The following is a 12,734-nucleotide window of genomic DNA, read 5'->3' as shown; positions in this document are numbered from 1 at the left end:
ATTTGGCCCGTCCCTTCTGCCCGCTCTCTCCCTCTCTCGTTCCCGGACCCGGTTATCAATGCGGATAGCCGCCGATATCAGAGAGCCTAAACTCCCCGGTGACTCCATGGTAGCCAGGGCATCCCTGACCGGGTCAGATAACGCGCTCGAGAATAGTGTAATGAGCGGTTCGTCCGCCCAGCCCGTCTCCCCTGCCAGGGCCTGGAACTCCACAGAGAACTCGGCAACACTCCGAGTACCCTGTTTGATCCAAGTTAAACGAGATGCCGCCTCCCTGCCAGTGACATCATGGTCAAACACTTGCGTCATTTCTTGCATGAGGAGCTGCGAGTTGTTCATAAGGGGAGCTTGCCCTCGGATCAGTGGTTCCGCCCAGGTCAGAGCTGTCCCAGTCAGCAGGGATAAAATAAAAGCGACTCGCGAATCCTCCGTAGTGAACCGTGAGGGTTGGGACTTAAAAAAAATGAGGCACTGAGCTAGAAACCCCCTGCATTTCCCTGCCTCTCCTCCATACCGTAGGGGAAGCTGTAGCTTGGGCTCCCTAACCATCGGCGTAGTAAGTTGGTGAGTGACTGTTTGGGGAGGGATGGGCGGTGGGGAGGTATCCGTGGCTTGTGCTTGGGACGAACGAAACTCACTAGCTAGTTGCCGGAACGTCTCAGCGAGCCCTAACAACACATTCTGCTGCTGATCTAACCTGGACAGGATTTCGTCCTGGCGCTGAAATACCAGGGTCTGTCTCTCGGCAGCGGCAGTCTGTTGTACCCGCAATACCTGCAACTCCTGCTCCTGCCTGACCAGAGCAGCCTGCTGGGCGGCTACGACCGCCTCCAGCGGAGAATCCCCTATAGCACAAGTCGCTGGTCTCTCCATGTTGGCTTCGGTGTTCTGTTACGGGGAGGTGCGGAGAGCCAAGCGCGACTAAGGGTGATCCTAAATGAGCAAACACACCAAAAGTGTCCGCCACCCAGGCCCCGGGGAAATAGCAGAGACCGGGGTACAAACGGAGACAGCTCCGTACAAATAAGAGCCCAAATAACGGCTCAAAAATTAAAGCTACCCATTAAAACCAGGGCGAAGAAATAACGAAAAACAGAGTGCATAGACGTGCGCACTCAACCCCCGAAACGGGGGGGGAAACCCAAAAATAAATGTACAACCTAGTGTAAAATACTAGGCACAGAAAATAAAACACCAGGAGTCGCAGCTCCGGAAAAACTTAGAAATGAAAGTACATACCCGGGACACCGTCCCGCACCCACAGACTCACACGAGCCGAAAAATAAAAGAAAACCAAGACACTCAAACCCTAGGAAGGTGTTCAAATACGGCACACTGCCAGCGAGCAGAACCCCTTCCTTACCTAAATTACTAATTTTCTTTTTCTTTTTCTTTTGCGAACAGAAAGAACCAAAACCCAGCACAATACCTGACTCGATTACCTGAGTCTACCGTGTGCGTTTACCAGCTTGGGTGACAGAGCGTAAGTGTACACCGAAGCAACGACTGAAGGGGAATGAGAGCTTAAATACTCTCCAGAGGTAGGTACCTGGCTGATACTAATGACTACCAGGTGAAGGTAATCAAGCACCCCCCTGGTGGTCACAGCCAGTCCTCCTTCCCAACCCTGACAGTTGACACTGACATTTTTTTGAACAGATTAATATCACTTTTCTTTGCTTCCTGTAAAATAATAATGCAGCCTTGATAACATTTGTTAATGCTTTGATTTGGAATTGAATGTGTAATCTTTCCACTGCACTGGAAATATGGAACTAAAAGTTACAGTAGCTGTATAGTGTGCTTGGTGCCCTGTTGAACATATGGGACATTCTGAAATTCAGTCAGCTCCGGTAGATTTAAATAGGCTGTAAATACTCACTCTTTGAGCTGAGAATGGCATTACTCTCTAGACTTCATGTGACTTCATATGCAAATGCGTGCATTGAGATGAAAACATCTGAAATAGATCCACAGAGCTGAGTTTGTTTTAAAATTGAATGCCGTTTTACATTAATAACTGTAATGTGCTGATGTGCAATAGTAGCTTGTAATTTTGATGAAAAGTATTGTAGTGAGCGGCGCAGTTGATGGAGACTGAGACAGACTTGGCATTTCTTGAATCACTCCAGCGGAGCTTCGTTTTATTGCTCTCGCCTTTAGAAAGGCGGTTGGGGCAGCTTCATCGCTTAACATCTTAATGCAGTAACAAACAGTACTAACAGAGTGGAGCGCTGGATCTGTGAGAACGTATAGCACAAGCTAGGCTCTGATTGGAGCAACAAATGATTTACATTTCATATTTAATTTGATTTCGATTTGTTTGGATTCATTTGAGAGTTCATAAAAGCTCACAGACATGAAAAAATACTGTAATAGCAAAAAATTTTAAAAAACATTTAACACAACTGTTAAGATCAAATAATGGCTAACAATTACTACAATTACATTACATTACGTTACGTGGCATTTAGCAGACGCTCTTATCCAGAGCGACGTACAACAAAGTGCAAATCAAACACAAGAACAAGTGCAAAAGTGGACCTGAGAGGACAGTACAGTTCCGAGTCCTAGTGTAAACATACAGAAATTCAGAACCCTTGAAGAATACAATCAACTTTCAAACTAGCATACCACAGTTGGCAGCTAGAATACAACAATACAACAACAATACCTATACAAGTAACGATATCTATACATAAGTGCCATTACGGTCTAAGGCTAATCACGGTGATTGTGAGTTGGGGAGGGAAAGGTGTAGCCTGAAGAGATGGGTCTTCAGTCTGCACTTGAAGGAGGTCAGAGACTCTGCCGTTCTGACATCCACCGGGAGGTCATTCCACCACCGTGGCACCAGGACAGACAGCAGTCCTGAGCGTGAAGTGCAGGTGTGGCGAGGGGGAGGTGCCAGACGGTACGAAGTGGCAATCACTGCAAAGCTTGCACAAACCAATAATCAGAATCTGCGTCGGCATTTCCCTCCAAGCGGTGGGTTAAAAGATGGACTGTACGGCATTGCAAAGACTACTTACTGTATTTTATATTTTTTCACAAATTTTAGCTTGCAGTTTTACAAACCAGATAATGCGGCAGGGTGAGAGTTCTCATTTACTCAATTTTAATACAAATCTAATGTAATGTAATCTAATCTAACACACACACAGATACCAAATATCAGATTTACCCTCCCTCCTCAATCCTCATTTCTCTGAAAAAACAACAGAAATAAAGAACTTTAAACAAAGGACTGCATCCGAAATTCATACTAAGCAATACAATCTGCAGCAGTGTGGCTTTTCAGACCTCTTTTAACAAGGTGAGAGTGTGCTGCTCAGTAGTGTGCAGTAGGATGTGTGACCGAGTGTGTGTGTGTGTAACAGAGTGTGTGAGTGTGTGCGTGTGTGACTGAGTGTGTGAATGTGCAACAGAGTGTGTGAGTGTGTGAGTGTGTGAGTGTGCGACAGAGTGTGTGAGTGTGTGCGTGTGTGACTGAGTGTGTGAGTGTGCAACAGAGTGTGTGAGAGTGTGAGTGTGTGAGTGTGCGACAGAGTGTGTGAGTGTGCGACAGTGTGAGTGTGTGAGTGTGCAACAGAGTGTGTGAGTGTGTGCGTGTGTGACTGAGTGTGTGAGTGTGCAACAGAGTGTGTGAGTGTGTGAGTGTGTGAGTGTGTGACAGAGTGTGTGAGTGTGCGAGTATGTGGTAGAGTGTGTGAGTGTGCAACCGAGTGTGTGAGTGTGTGACAGAGTGTGTGAGTGTGTGACAGAGTGTGTGAGTGTGCGAGTGTGTGGTAGAGTGTGTGAGTGTGGTAGAATGTGTGTTAGAGTGTGTGAGCGTGTGTGGTAGAGTGTGTGAGTGTGTGGTAGAGTGTGTGAGTGTGCGACAGTGTGAGTGTGTGAGTGTGTGACAGAGTGTGTGAGTGTGCGAGTGTGTGGTAGAGTGTGTGAGTGTGGTAGAATGTGTGTTAGAGTGTGTGAGTGTGTGTGGTAGAGTGTGTGAGTGTGTGGTAGAGTGTGTCAGTATGGTAGAGTGTGAGTGCATGGTAGAGTGTGAGTGTGTGTTAGAGAGTGTGAGTGTGTGGTACAGTAGAGTGTGTGAGTACATGGTAGAGTGTGAGTGTGTGTTAGAGAGTGTGAGTGCATGGTAGGGTGTGAGTGGTAGAATGTGTTGTATTGTGAGTGTGTCAGATTGAAGCTCACTGCTGATGAGAAATATAAACACAGTGACCATGACTGACCTGCAGCACCTCTCTCTGACATTAACTGCGATGACAGCCGAAACCATGGCAACCAGACCCGTGGAGAACAGCACTGACTTTAGTGCACACGGTGAGAAGCCAGGAGATGGTGCTACAGGAAATAAACATTACACAGGACCCCACAGAGACAACTACCGTCACACACAAACACACATGCACTTACACAAAAACTTTTTGATGCAATACAGTAAATGGCGTATCTTATCACACATCTAATGGACGGAGCTACGAAATCACTTGTCGGGATTGGCCAATCCATTTTGGAGGATATAGCTTGTTAAAATATGAGTGGTTTTAGGAAATCAGCCTTCAAAGTTTGAGTGGTTGTCATGGTTTCCCACCTATAAGTGCCCTCGGTGTAAAAGCTGGCCCCTCAGCCACTGCTTTGGAGGGTCTGGAGACATTGGGGGTCTGTGGGTGTCAACCAGCTTTAGGCAGCGTTTTTGAATAATTATAAGCTTTATTCATATAGCACCTTTATATCGTCGAAAGAAATGTTTGGTTTGATCCCATTTAAATTAGTAGAGATAGAGTCCATGTTTTATGGCACACAAATGCACACGTCCTTCACTATTATGAACTGCAATTTTCATTCTAGGATATACGGATTTAACATAAATATGCAGAGAACGGACCAAATGCAAGGAGTGCAAGTTCATCTAATAATTTCTGCCGAGTACATGCTAATCACAGACTATGCTAATCAGAGAGTAATTGCTGACTGACCGCGAGGTTGGCAGGACTTGACTGTCACACTGCTGTTTTGGGAGCTGACGGGGTTCTTGGCTGTACAGGTGTAGATCTCTTCTGCCAGGGTGGGGGACACAGTCAGGGTAGTTTTGTTCTCTGTTCCGGGAATGTTGCCTCCATTTGTGGACCAGAACAGTGCCACCTGGTGGCTCCCAAACACACTGCAACTCAGGGTCACATTACAGCTGTCTGTGCTGTTATTGACCTGGGTGGTTACCTGCACTGAGACAATCCTCTCTGTGGAGAAAGGAAGCACCAGCATCAAATTAATATTACAATCAACAGACACAAATGGTGAAACACACCACTTCATTACAGGTCAGAGATCTACAGGCACATACTGAAACACACCACTTCATTACAGTTCAGGGATCTACAGACACACACATTGAGACACACCACTTCATTACAGGTCAGAGATCTACAGACACAAACACTGGGGGGCTCACCATAAACTTGCAGTTTATATGTCACTGGCTTCAGGGACCTGGATGATATTAAACCGCCAAAGACATATTCCCCAGAATCCTCTTCTCTCAGATTGCTGATGTTTAGAGCCCCAGTGTCATTATTCACGATCAATCGCCCTGTGAAGTTTGAGTCCATATGCTGGATTTCAAATGGTGAGTTTTCTGATTTTCTCACTAATGTGATGATATCATCACTATTCTTTTTCCAATTCATGTCACCAATTCCTTTGAGTAGTCGCTCCTCCTTCGTGGGAAGCAAAACAGACTTTCCAACGACTCCATTCACCTGCAGTGAATATCCGCAGACATTAAACACCTGCAGCACTGTGAATGAATACAACAGCAACACAACTGTTACGAGAACACAGTTACCAACACAACACATCCATCGTTCCAAAACTTAAAACACAACTAAATACTAAATAAGACCAGGGCTCAAATATTACTTGTTTTGGATTCAAATGCTTTTCTGAATTTGACTAAGCTTGCCTGGTGTATCGGAACTAATGAAATTATCCCAAAAGTTTAAACCTCACCCATCTGGTCCCCCTTGCAGACTCAAATTCACCATGCAAGATCAATAGAGCACAAAAAGTATTTGAATCCAAAATAATTACAGTTTGAACCCAGGTCTACTATTAATACACAATTACTACAACAATACTTCCACTGTACAATTTATGACAAGAGAAGTACTACTCAAGTATGACTACTCAATAATAATTTCTACAACTGTTACCGCAACACAGCTTCCACTACAACACAATTACTAATATACAACTATTACAACACTACTACAATTTTTACTGCAATATAAGGACAACCACACAGGCGTTACTACACAACTAAAACACAAAAACGACTACAATTTAACCATGACTGGTATATGTGAATATAACAAAATATTTATAAGGTCAATTCCTTCCTAAACAAGCTAATGTCAAGTCCACACAAAGTCCTTTCAGCATTAGGGCGTCTAGCTGATGAATCCAAAACAATTCTCTTTTCACAACGCACGTTTTATACGTAGTCCCCCTCCATTTCAGAGCACCATAACATAACATCAAGAGAGAGCATTCGATATCAACCTGTGTATGTACAGTGCAGTCTGTAAGTATTTGGACAGTGGTACAATTTCTGTTCTTTTGGCTCTGTACTCCAGCACATTAGATTTGAAATTAAACTATGAACATGATGTCCATGAGCTGAAGCGTAACTGGGCGAGATAACCAAGACAACAATCCAAAACACAAAAGCAAGTCCACGTCCAGTTGACTGAAAACAATCAAAATTAAAGTTTTGGAATGGTCTAGTCAAACTTAACTGGAATATAGATGCTGTGGCAGAACCTGAAAAGAGAAGTTCATGCTCAGAAACCTACCACTTTGACTAATTATATACAGAAATTTCACATTGATGTGAAAGACTAATATAATAATAATAATAATAATAATAATAATAATAATAATAAAATAATAATAATATATTCCCTCATATATTAGTAATCATCACCATCAAACCAATCATTTTCATACTCATTGTGGACGGGCACAGTGGCATCCAGGAAGAGACCACCCGCCAGGATAGAAAGGTTTCATCATATTTCATCATATATTTTTTTTGTATTAGCTATTGTATTGTTGTACTCGGGGTATTCTAGCTGCCAACTGTGGTATGCTAGTTTGGAAGTTGATGTATTCTTCAAGGGTTCCGATTATATCTGTATGGTTACACTAGGACTCGGAACTGTACTGTCTTCTCAGGTCCACTTCGCACTTGTACTTGTGTTTGATCTACACTTCGTTGTACGTCGCTCTGGATAAGAGCGTCTGCTAAATGCCTTGTAATGTAATGTAATGTAATGTAATGTAATCATAGCTATAAATGTGATCACTCAGAATAGCTTTGCATTGATTTGAAATGACGCTTCCCTGCAAATAGGGAAGAAAAGTGGACCCAAAACCACGGTAGGAAACAATAACAACCAATCAGACCTGTACTGTTCTCTTGGTGGACCCCACAGTGCTGTGAAAAAGTGTTTGCCCCCTTCCTGATTTCTTTTTTTTTTTTCTTTTTTTTTTTTTTTGCATGTTTGTCACACTTAAATGTTTCAGATCAAACAAATTTAAATATTAGTCAAAGACAACACAAGTAAAATGCAGTTTTTAAATGAAGGTTTTTATTATTAAGGGAGAAAATCCAAACCTACATGGCCCTGTGTGAAAAAGCGATTGCCCCCTAAACCTAATAACTGGTTGGGCCACCCTTAGCAGCAACAACTGCAATCAAGCGTTTGCGATGAGTCTCTTACAGCACTGTGGAGGAATTTTGGCCCACTCATCTTTGCAGAATTGTTGTAATTCAGCCGCATTGGAGGGTTTTCGAGCATGAACCGCCTTTTTAAGGTCATGCCACAGCATCTCAATAGGATTCAGGTCAGGACTTTGACTAGGCCACTCCAGTCTTCGTTTTGTTTTTCTTCAGCCATTCAGAGGTGGACTTGCTGGTGTGTTTGGGATCATTGTCCTGCTTCAGAACCCAAGTTTGTTTCAGCTTGAGGTCACAAACAGATGGCCGGACATTCTCCTTCAGGATTTTTTGGTAGACAGCAGAATTCATGGTTCCATTTATCACAGCAAGTCTTCCAGGTCCTGAAGCAGTAAAACAGCCCAAGACCATCACACTACCACCACCATATTTTACTGTTGGTATGATGTTCTTTTTCTGAAATGCGGTGTTACTTTTACACCAGATGTAATGGGACACACACCTTCCAAAAAGTTCAGCTTTTGTCTCGTCAGACCACAGAGTATTTTCCCAAAAGTCTTGGGGATCATCAAGATGTTTTCTGGCAAAATTGAGATTAGCCTTAATGTTCTTTTTGCTCAGCAGTGGTTTTCGTCTTGGAACTCTGCTATGCAGGCCATTTTTGCCCAGTCTCTTTCTTATGGTGGAGTCATGAACACTGACCTTAACTGAGGCAAGTGAGGCCTGCAGTTCTTTGGATGTTGTTGTGGGGTCTTTTGTGACCTCTTGGATGAGTCGTCGCTGCGCTCTTGGGGTAATTTTGGTCGGCCGGCCACTCCTGGGAAGGTTCACCACTGTTCCATGTTTTCGCCATTTGTGGATAATGGCTCTCACTGTGGTTCGCTGGAGTCCCAAAGCTTTAGAAATGGCTTTATAACCTTTTCCAGACTGATAGATCTCAATTACTTTCTTTCTCATTTGTTCCTGAATTTCTTTAGATCTCAGCATGATGTATAGCTCTTGAGGATCATTTGGTCTACTTCACTTTGTCAGGCAGGTCCTATTTCAGTGATTTCTTGATTGAGAACAGGTGTGGCAGTAATCAGGCCTGGGTGTGGCTAGAGAAATTGAACTCAGGTTTGATAAACCACAGTTAAGTTATGTTTTAACAGGGGGGGCAATCACTTTTTCCACACAGGGCCATGTAGGTTTGGATTTTTTTTCTCCCTTAATAATAAAAACCTTAATTTACTGCATTTTGTATTTACTTGTGTTGTCTTTGAATAATATTTAAATTTGTTTGATGATCTGAAACATTTAAGTGTGACAAACATGCAAAAAAATAAGAAATCAGGAAGGGGGCAAACACTTTTTCACACCACTGTATGAACTCGTCAACTTCACGAGAATATAGTGATGGATGACTCAACTGACCTTCTCACTTTTTTCCTACATCTATGTAGACCAGTGACTGTGAGGAGGTGTATGCACGGCAACAACCCTATTACCGTAGTGTGCAAAAATGTGGGCACCCCTGGGTCTAAAAGCCTTTCACAATTAATATCTAAGCGAACAGAAGCCAACCTGACTTTTTTTTTCTTTCTTTTTTTTAAGTTTCAAAATAATAACAAAAAATGAAAAAGGCCTTGTGCAAAAGTTTGGGAACCCTGTCAGTTAGTAGTAACTCCTCCTCGGGCAACTAGGAAAGCTTGTAAACGCTTCCTGTAGCTAGTCTTTCAATTCTCACTTTCTGGCTGTGGTGGAAATCCACCATCTTCAGTCTGAAATCATTGTACAACCGTTTCCAGGAAGCCACGGTTGTTAGTAGCAGACAGAACAGCCACTGCAGTTGGATACTTTAGAAGGCATGGAGTTACTTCAGAATGAAAGGTTCAGCCCTGGAATCATACTCACCTGACTCACTGAAGCCCTAAAGAGTAAGTCACCTGGGTCTGGGCCTTAGTAATCATCTTTTTAAAAAGTAACAAAGTTCCAAAGTCTTAGGCACCTGTATAACATTCTGTACAGATACGATTATTTCAAAAATAATTCAATGTAAGGTCCTAAATAAACGTACTGTACAGTTTACATTACATTTTAGCCATTTGGCAGAATAGTTAAAAACTGAATCAAATCAATATTTTTTGTGATCACCCAGTTCTGAAGCATTTGGCTGAATATGAGCAGATAATATTGCCCAAAACACTTCAGAATTCATCATGCTGCTTTTGTCAGCAGCCACATCATCAATAAATACAAGGGAACCAGTTCCATTGGCAGCCATACATGGCAGGCCAACTGTTGTGAAGGGGTTTTTCTTCACCAGGGAAAGAATTCTTCGGTCATCCACCACAGTTGTTTTCCGTGGTCTTCCAGGTCTTTTGGGGTTGCTGAGCTCACCAGTGCGTTCTTTCTTTTTAAGAATGTTCCAAACAGTTGAATTGGGCACACCTAACGTTTTTGCTATCTCTCTGATGGGTTTGTTTTGATTTTTCAGCCTAATGATGGCTTGCTTCACTGATAGTGACAGCTCTTTGGATATCATATTGAGAGTTGACAGCAACAGATTCCAAATGCAAATAGCACACTCTAGACCTTGTATCTGCTCCTTGTAAATGAGATAATGAGGGAATAACACACACCTGGCCATGGAAAAGCTGAGCAGCCAATTGTCCCATTACTTTTGGTCCCTTAAAAAGTGGGAGGCACATATAGAAACTGTTGTAATTCCTACACCGTTCACCTGATTTGGATGTAAATACCCTCAAATTAAAGCTGAAAGTATGCAGTTAAAGCATATCTTGTTCATTTCATTTCAAATCCATTGTGGTGGTGTATAGAGCCAAAAAGAAGAGAATTGTGTCGATGTCCCAATATTTATGGACCTGACTGTACATACATACACACAGTTAAAAAATGATACACAAAGAAATCCTGCTTTCAAATTTTAAAACTCTGTACCATTACAAGTTCAGGTTTTCTTTCGATCACATACACACCTGGAATTCATGTTCAAGCTCTTGTATGAAAACTTTAGAAACCATTTCAAAGGCAACCATTTCACATATTTCGATCATTGTCAGATATAGAACATTTTCTTGATTAGATCATGTTTCAAAATCTGACAAAACCAGAGTACAACCATAAAAAGGGGAACAACCTGGCCAAGAACAGGTTGTTCAGGTAAAAGAGGAGGAAGGGACAGAGAACGAGAGAAAGGGAAAGAGGGAGAGATTGAGTCGGTCTCCGCACTTACCCAAAAGAGTTGCAAACAGGGAAGAGGACATGGTGCAAAATCAGCTTAGCAGAAATGACAGAGCTTCTTTATGGCCCACAACTGCTTCCTTCACTTCAACAATGTGTGTGTGTGTGTGTATGTGTGTGTGAGATACCTGGGCTTGTGTGTGAAGGAGCAGGTCTGAGTTTGTGCGTTTGTGTGTGTGTGTGTGTGTGTGTGTGTGTGTGTGTGTGTGTGTGTGTGTGTGTGTGTGAGGGTCACATTAACTCAGTCGGTCTGAGTTAATGTGTGTTTGTCTGCGTATGTGTGAACTGGTAGGTCTGAGTGTGTGTGTGTGTGTGTGTGTGTGTGTGTGTGTGCGTGTTTGTTTGTATTGTGTGAGCACTGGGTCTGTGGCTGTCTCTGTTCTTCGGAGTGCAGATGACATTTGGTGGCTTTTGCAGAGCTGGGGCTTCACAGAGCTCAGCGGTCTGTGCGCTGGACGGACTGCAGACAAAGGGTTTACTTTAAAAATAAAATGAAAAAAAAAAAAAAACCTGCAGAAAGCGGAAGTGCAACTTCCTGTCTCAGCGCCCAAAAGGCAAGCTGTCAACAGGTAATAATGGCCCTCGCACGCCGCGAGTGACACGCCGACTTCTCGGACCTCAAATCGGACATAGGGTGCAGTAACTCCAGAGCTGTCAAATCTAATGAAACACCTCACCCAGTGCACGTGTGACTATGGATCCCTGAAGTATCTGGATGAAGGGGCTCGGTAGTGCGTTCGTAGCGCTTGGCCAGCGCTTGGAATTAAAAGGGGAAGGGACTTGTTTTTTTAATTAATTTGTTTTGATCTGTGGCCAACATTCGCTGAAAAGCGATTAATTAATGTAAACGATTTTGATGTACAAGACTGTTGATCCGATCCGCATCCGTGGTGGCGACATGGCTCAGGCAGTGAGAGCAGTCGTCTGGCAGTCGGAGGGTTGCCGGTTCGATCCCCCGGTTCGATCCCCTGCCCGGGCTGTGTCAACGTGTCCCTGAGCAAGACACCTAACCCCCAAATGCTCCTGACGAGCTGGTCGGTGCCTTGCAAGGCAGCCAGTCACCGTCAGCGTCTGAGTGCGTGTATGAATGGGTGAATGAGAAGCATCAATTGTACAGCGCTTTGGATGAAGGCGCTATATAAATTCCAACCATTTACCATTTACCATTTACCGATGTTTTCCCCCGAGAGCACTGAGGTCGCCGTTTCTGTCATTGCCATGGAGCCCTGAAGGGGGCAGCAGTGAGACACTCATGAAGAGAAGGATGGAGTGAGTGAGAGTGAGAGTGAGAGTGAGAGTGACGCACCCACACCGTGTCTAAAATATGAAATATATTTTCTTCTGAATTGCTGAGTAAAATAGTTCCAAACATTGTTTGGAGGAACAACATTATTTGATTAAAAAGTTGATTGGAGAGGGGAAAACGTATTAAAAAGTGTAGCAAATTATAGGATGCTCAGCTAAAATGATCTCAAATGTTTTAAAATGGCAACAAAACCCCGAAACATGCAGAAGAAAGCGAGCAACTACTGTTAAAATGGATCAAAGAATAATCAGAATGGAAAAGATTCAGCAATTTATCAGCTCCAGAAAGATCAAAGATGATCTACAATTACCTGTAAGTACTGTTACAGTCAGAAGACATTTGATTGAAGCTGAGCTATCAGCAAGAAGCCCCAGTAAAGCACCATTGTTGAAAAAGGGAAATGTGCAGAATCGGTTCAAATTTGCCAAGGAACATCGATTG

At 43.2% G+C, this 12,734-nt stretch overlaps 1 protein-coding gene across 4 annotated transcripts; it reads right to left on the bottom strand.

Moving 5' to 3' along the window:
- Window positions 1–2,108: 2,108 nt before the first annotated feature.
- Window positions 2,109–11,185, bottom strand: LOC133136223 (SLAM family member 5-like). Of its 4 annotated transcripts, none has more exons than XM_061253523.1 (5): window positions 10,980–11,185; window positions 5,456–5,800; window positions 4,983–5,243; window positions 4,236–4,347; window positions 2,109–2,939 (listed from the first exon to the last, which is right to left on the bottom strand). In XM_061253523.1, the coding sequence occupies exons 1-5, from the start codon at window positions 11,008–11,010 to the stop codon at window positions 2,726–2,728; spliced, it is 963 nt and encodes a 320-aa protein (XP_061109507.1). In that variant the 5' UTR covers window positions 11,011–11,185; the 3' UTR covers window positions 2,109–2,725. The 4 variants fall into 4 exon arrangements, with proteins under 4 accessions (XP_061109507.1, XP_061109508.1, XP_061109509.1 ...); XM_061253524.1 differs by having other exon boundaries at window positions 2,109–2,931; XM_061253525.1 differs by having other exon boundaries at window positions 5,456–5,762.
- Window positions 11,186–12,734: the final 1,549 nt, after the last annotated feature.

Source organism: Conger conger, chromosome 9 (genome assembly GCF_963514075.1).
Source record: "Conger conger chromosome 9, fConCon1.1, whole genome shotgun sequence".
NCBI classification, from domain to species: domain Eukaryota; kingdom Metazoa; phylum Chordata; class Actinopteri; order Anguilliformes; family Congridae; genus Conger; species Conger conger.
The sequence above is the reverse complement of the archived record's forward strand: the minus strand, read 5'-3'. Positions and strand labels throughout refer to the sequence as shown.

Bases quoted from the DNA above. Each gene is read 5' to 3' on its own strand.
- LOC133136223 (XM_061253523.1), bottom strand. From the start codon at position 11,010: ATGTCCTCTTCCCTGTTTGCAACTCTTTTGG. The intron at 5,801-10,979 runs GTAAGTGCGGAG...ATTCATTCACAG, and splicing joins CCTGTTTGCAACTCTTTTGG to TGCTGCAGGTGTTTAATGTC. The intron at 2,940-4,235 runs GTCAGTCATGGT...GGTTTGTGCAAG, and splicing joins GTCAGAGAGAGGTGCTGCAG to CTTTGCAGTGATTGCCACTT.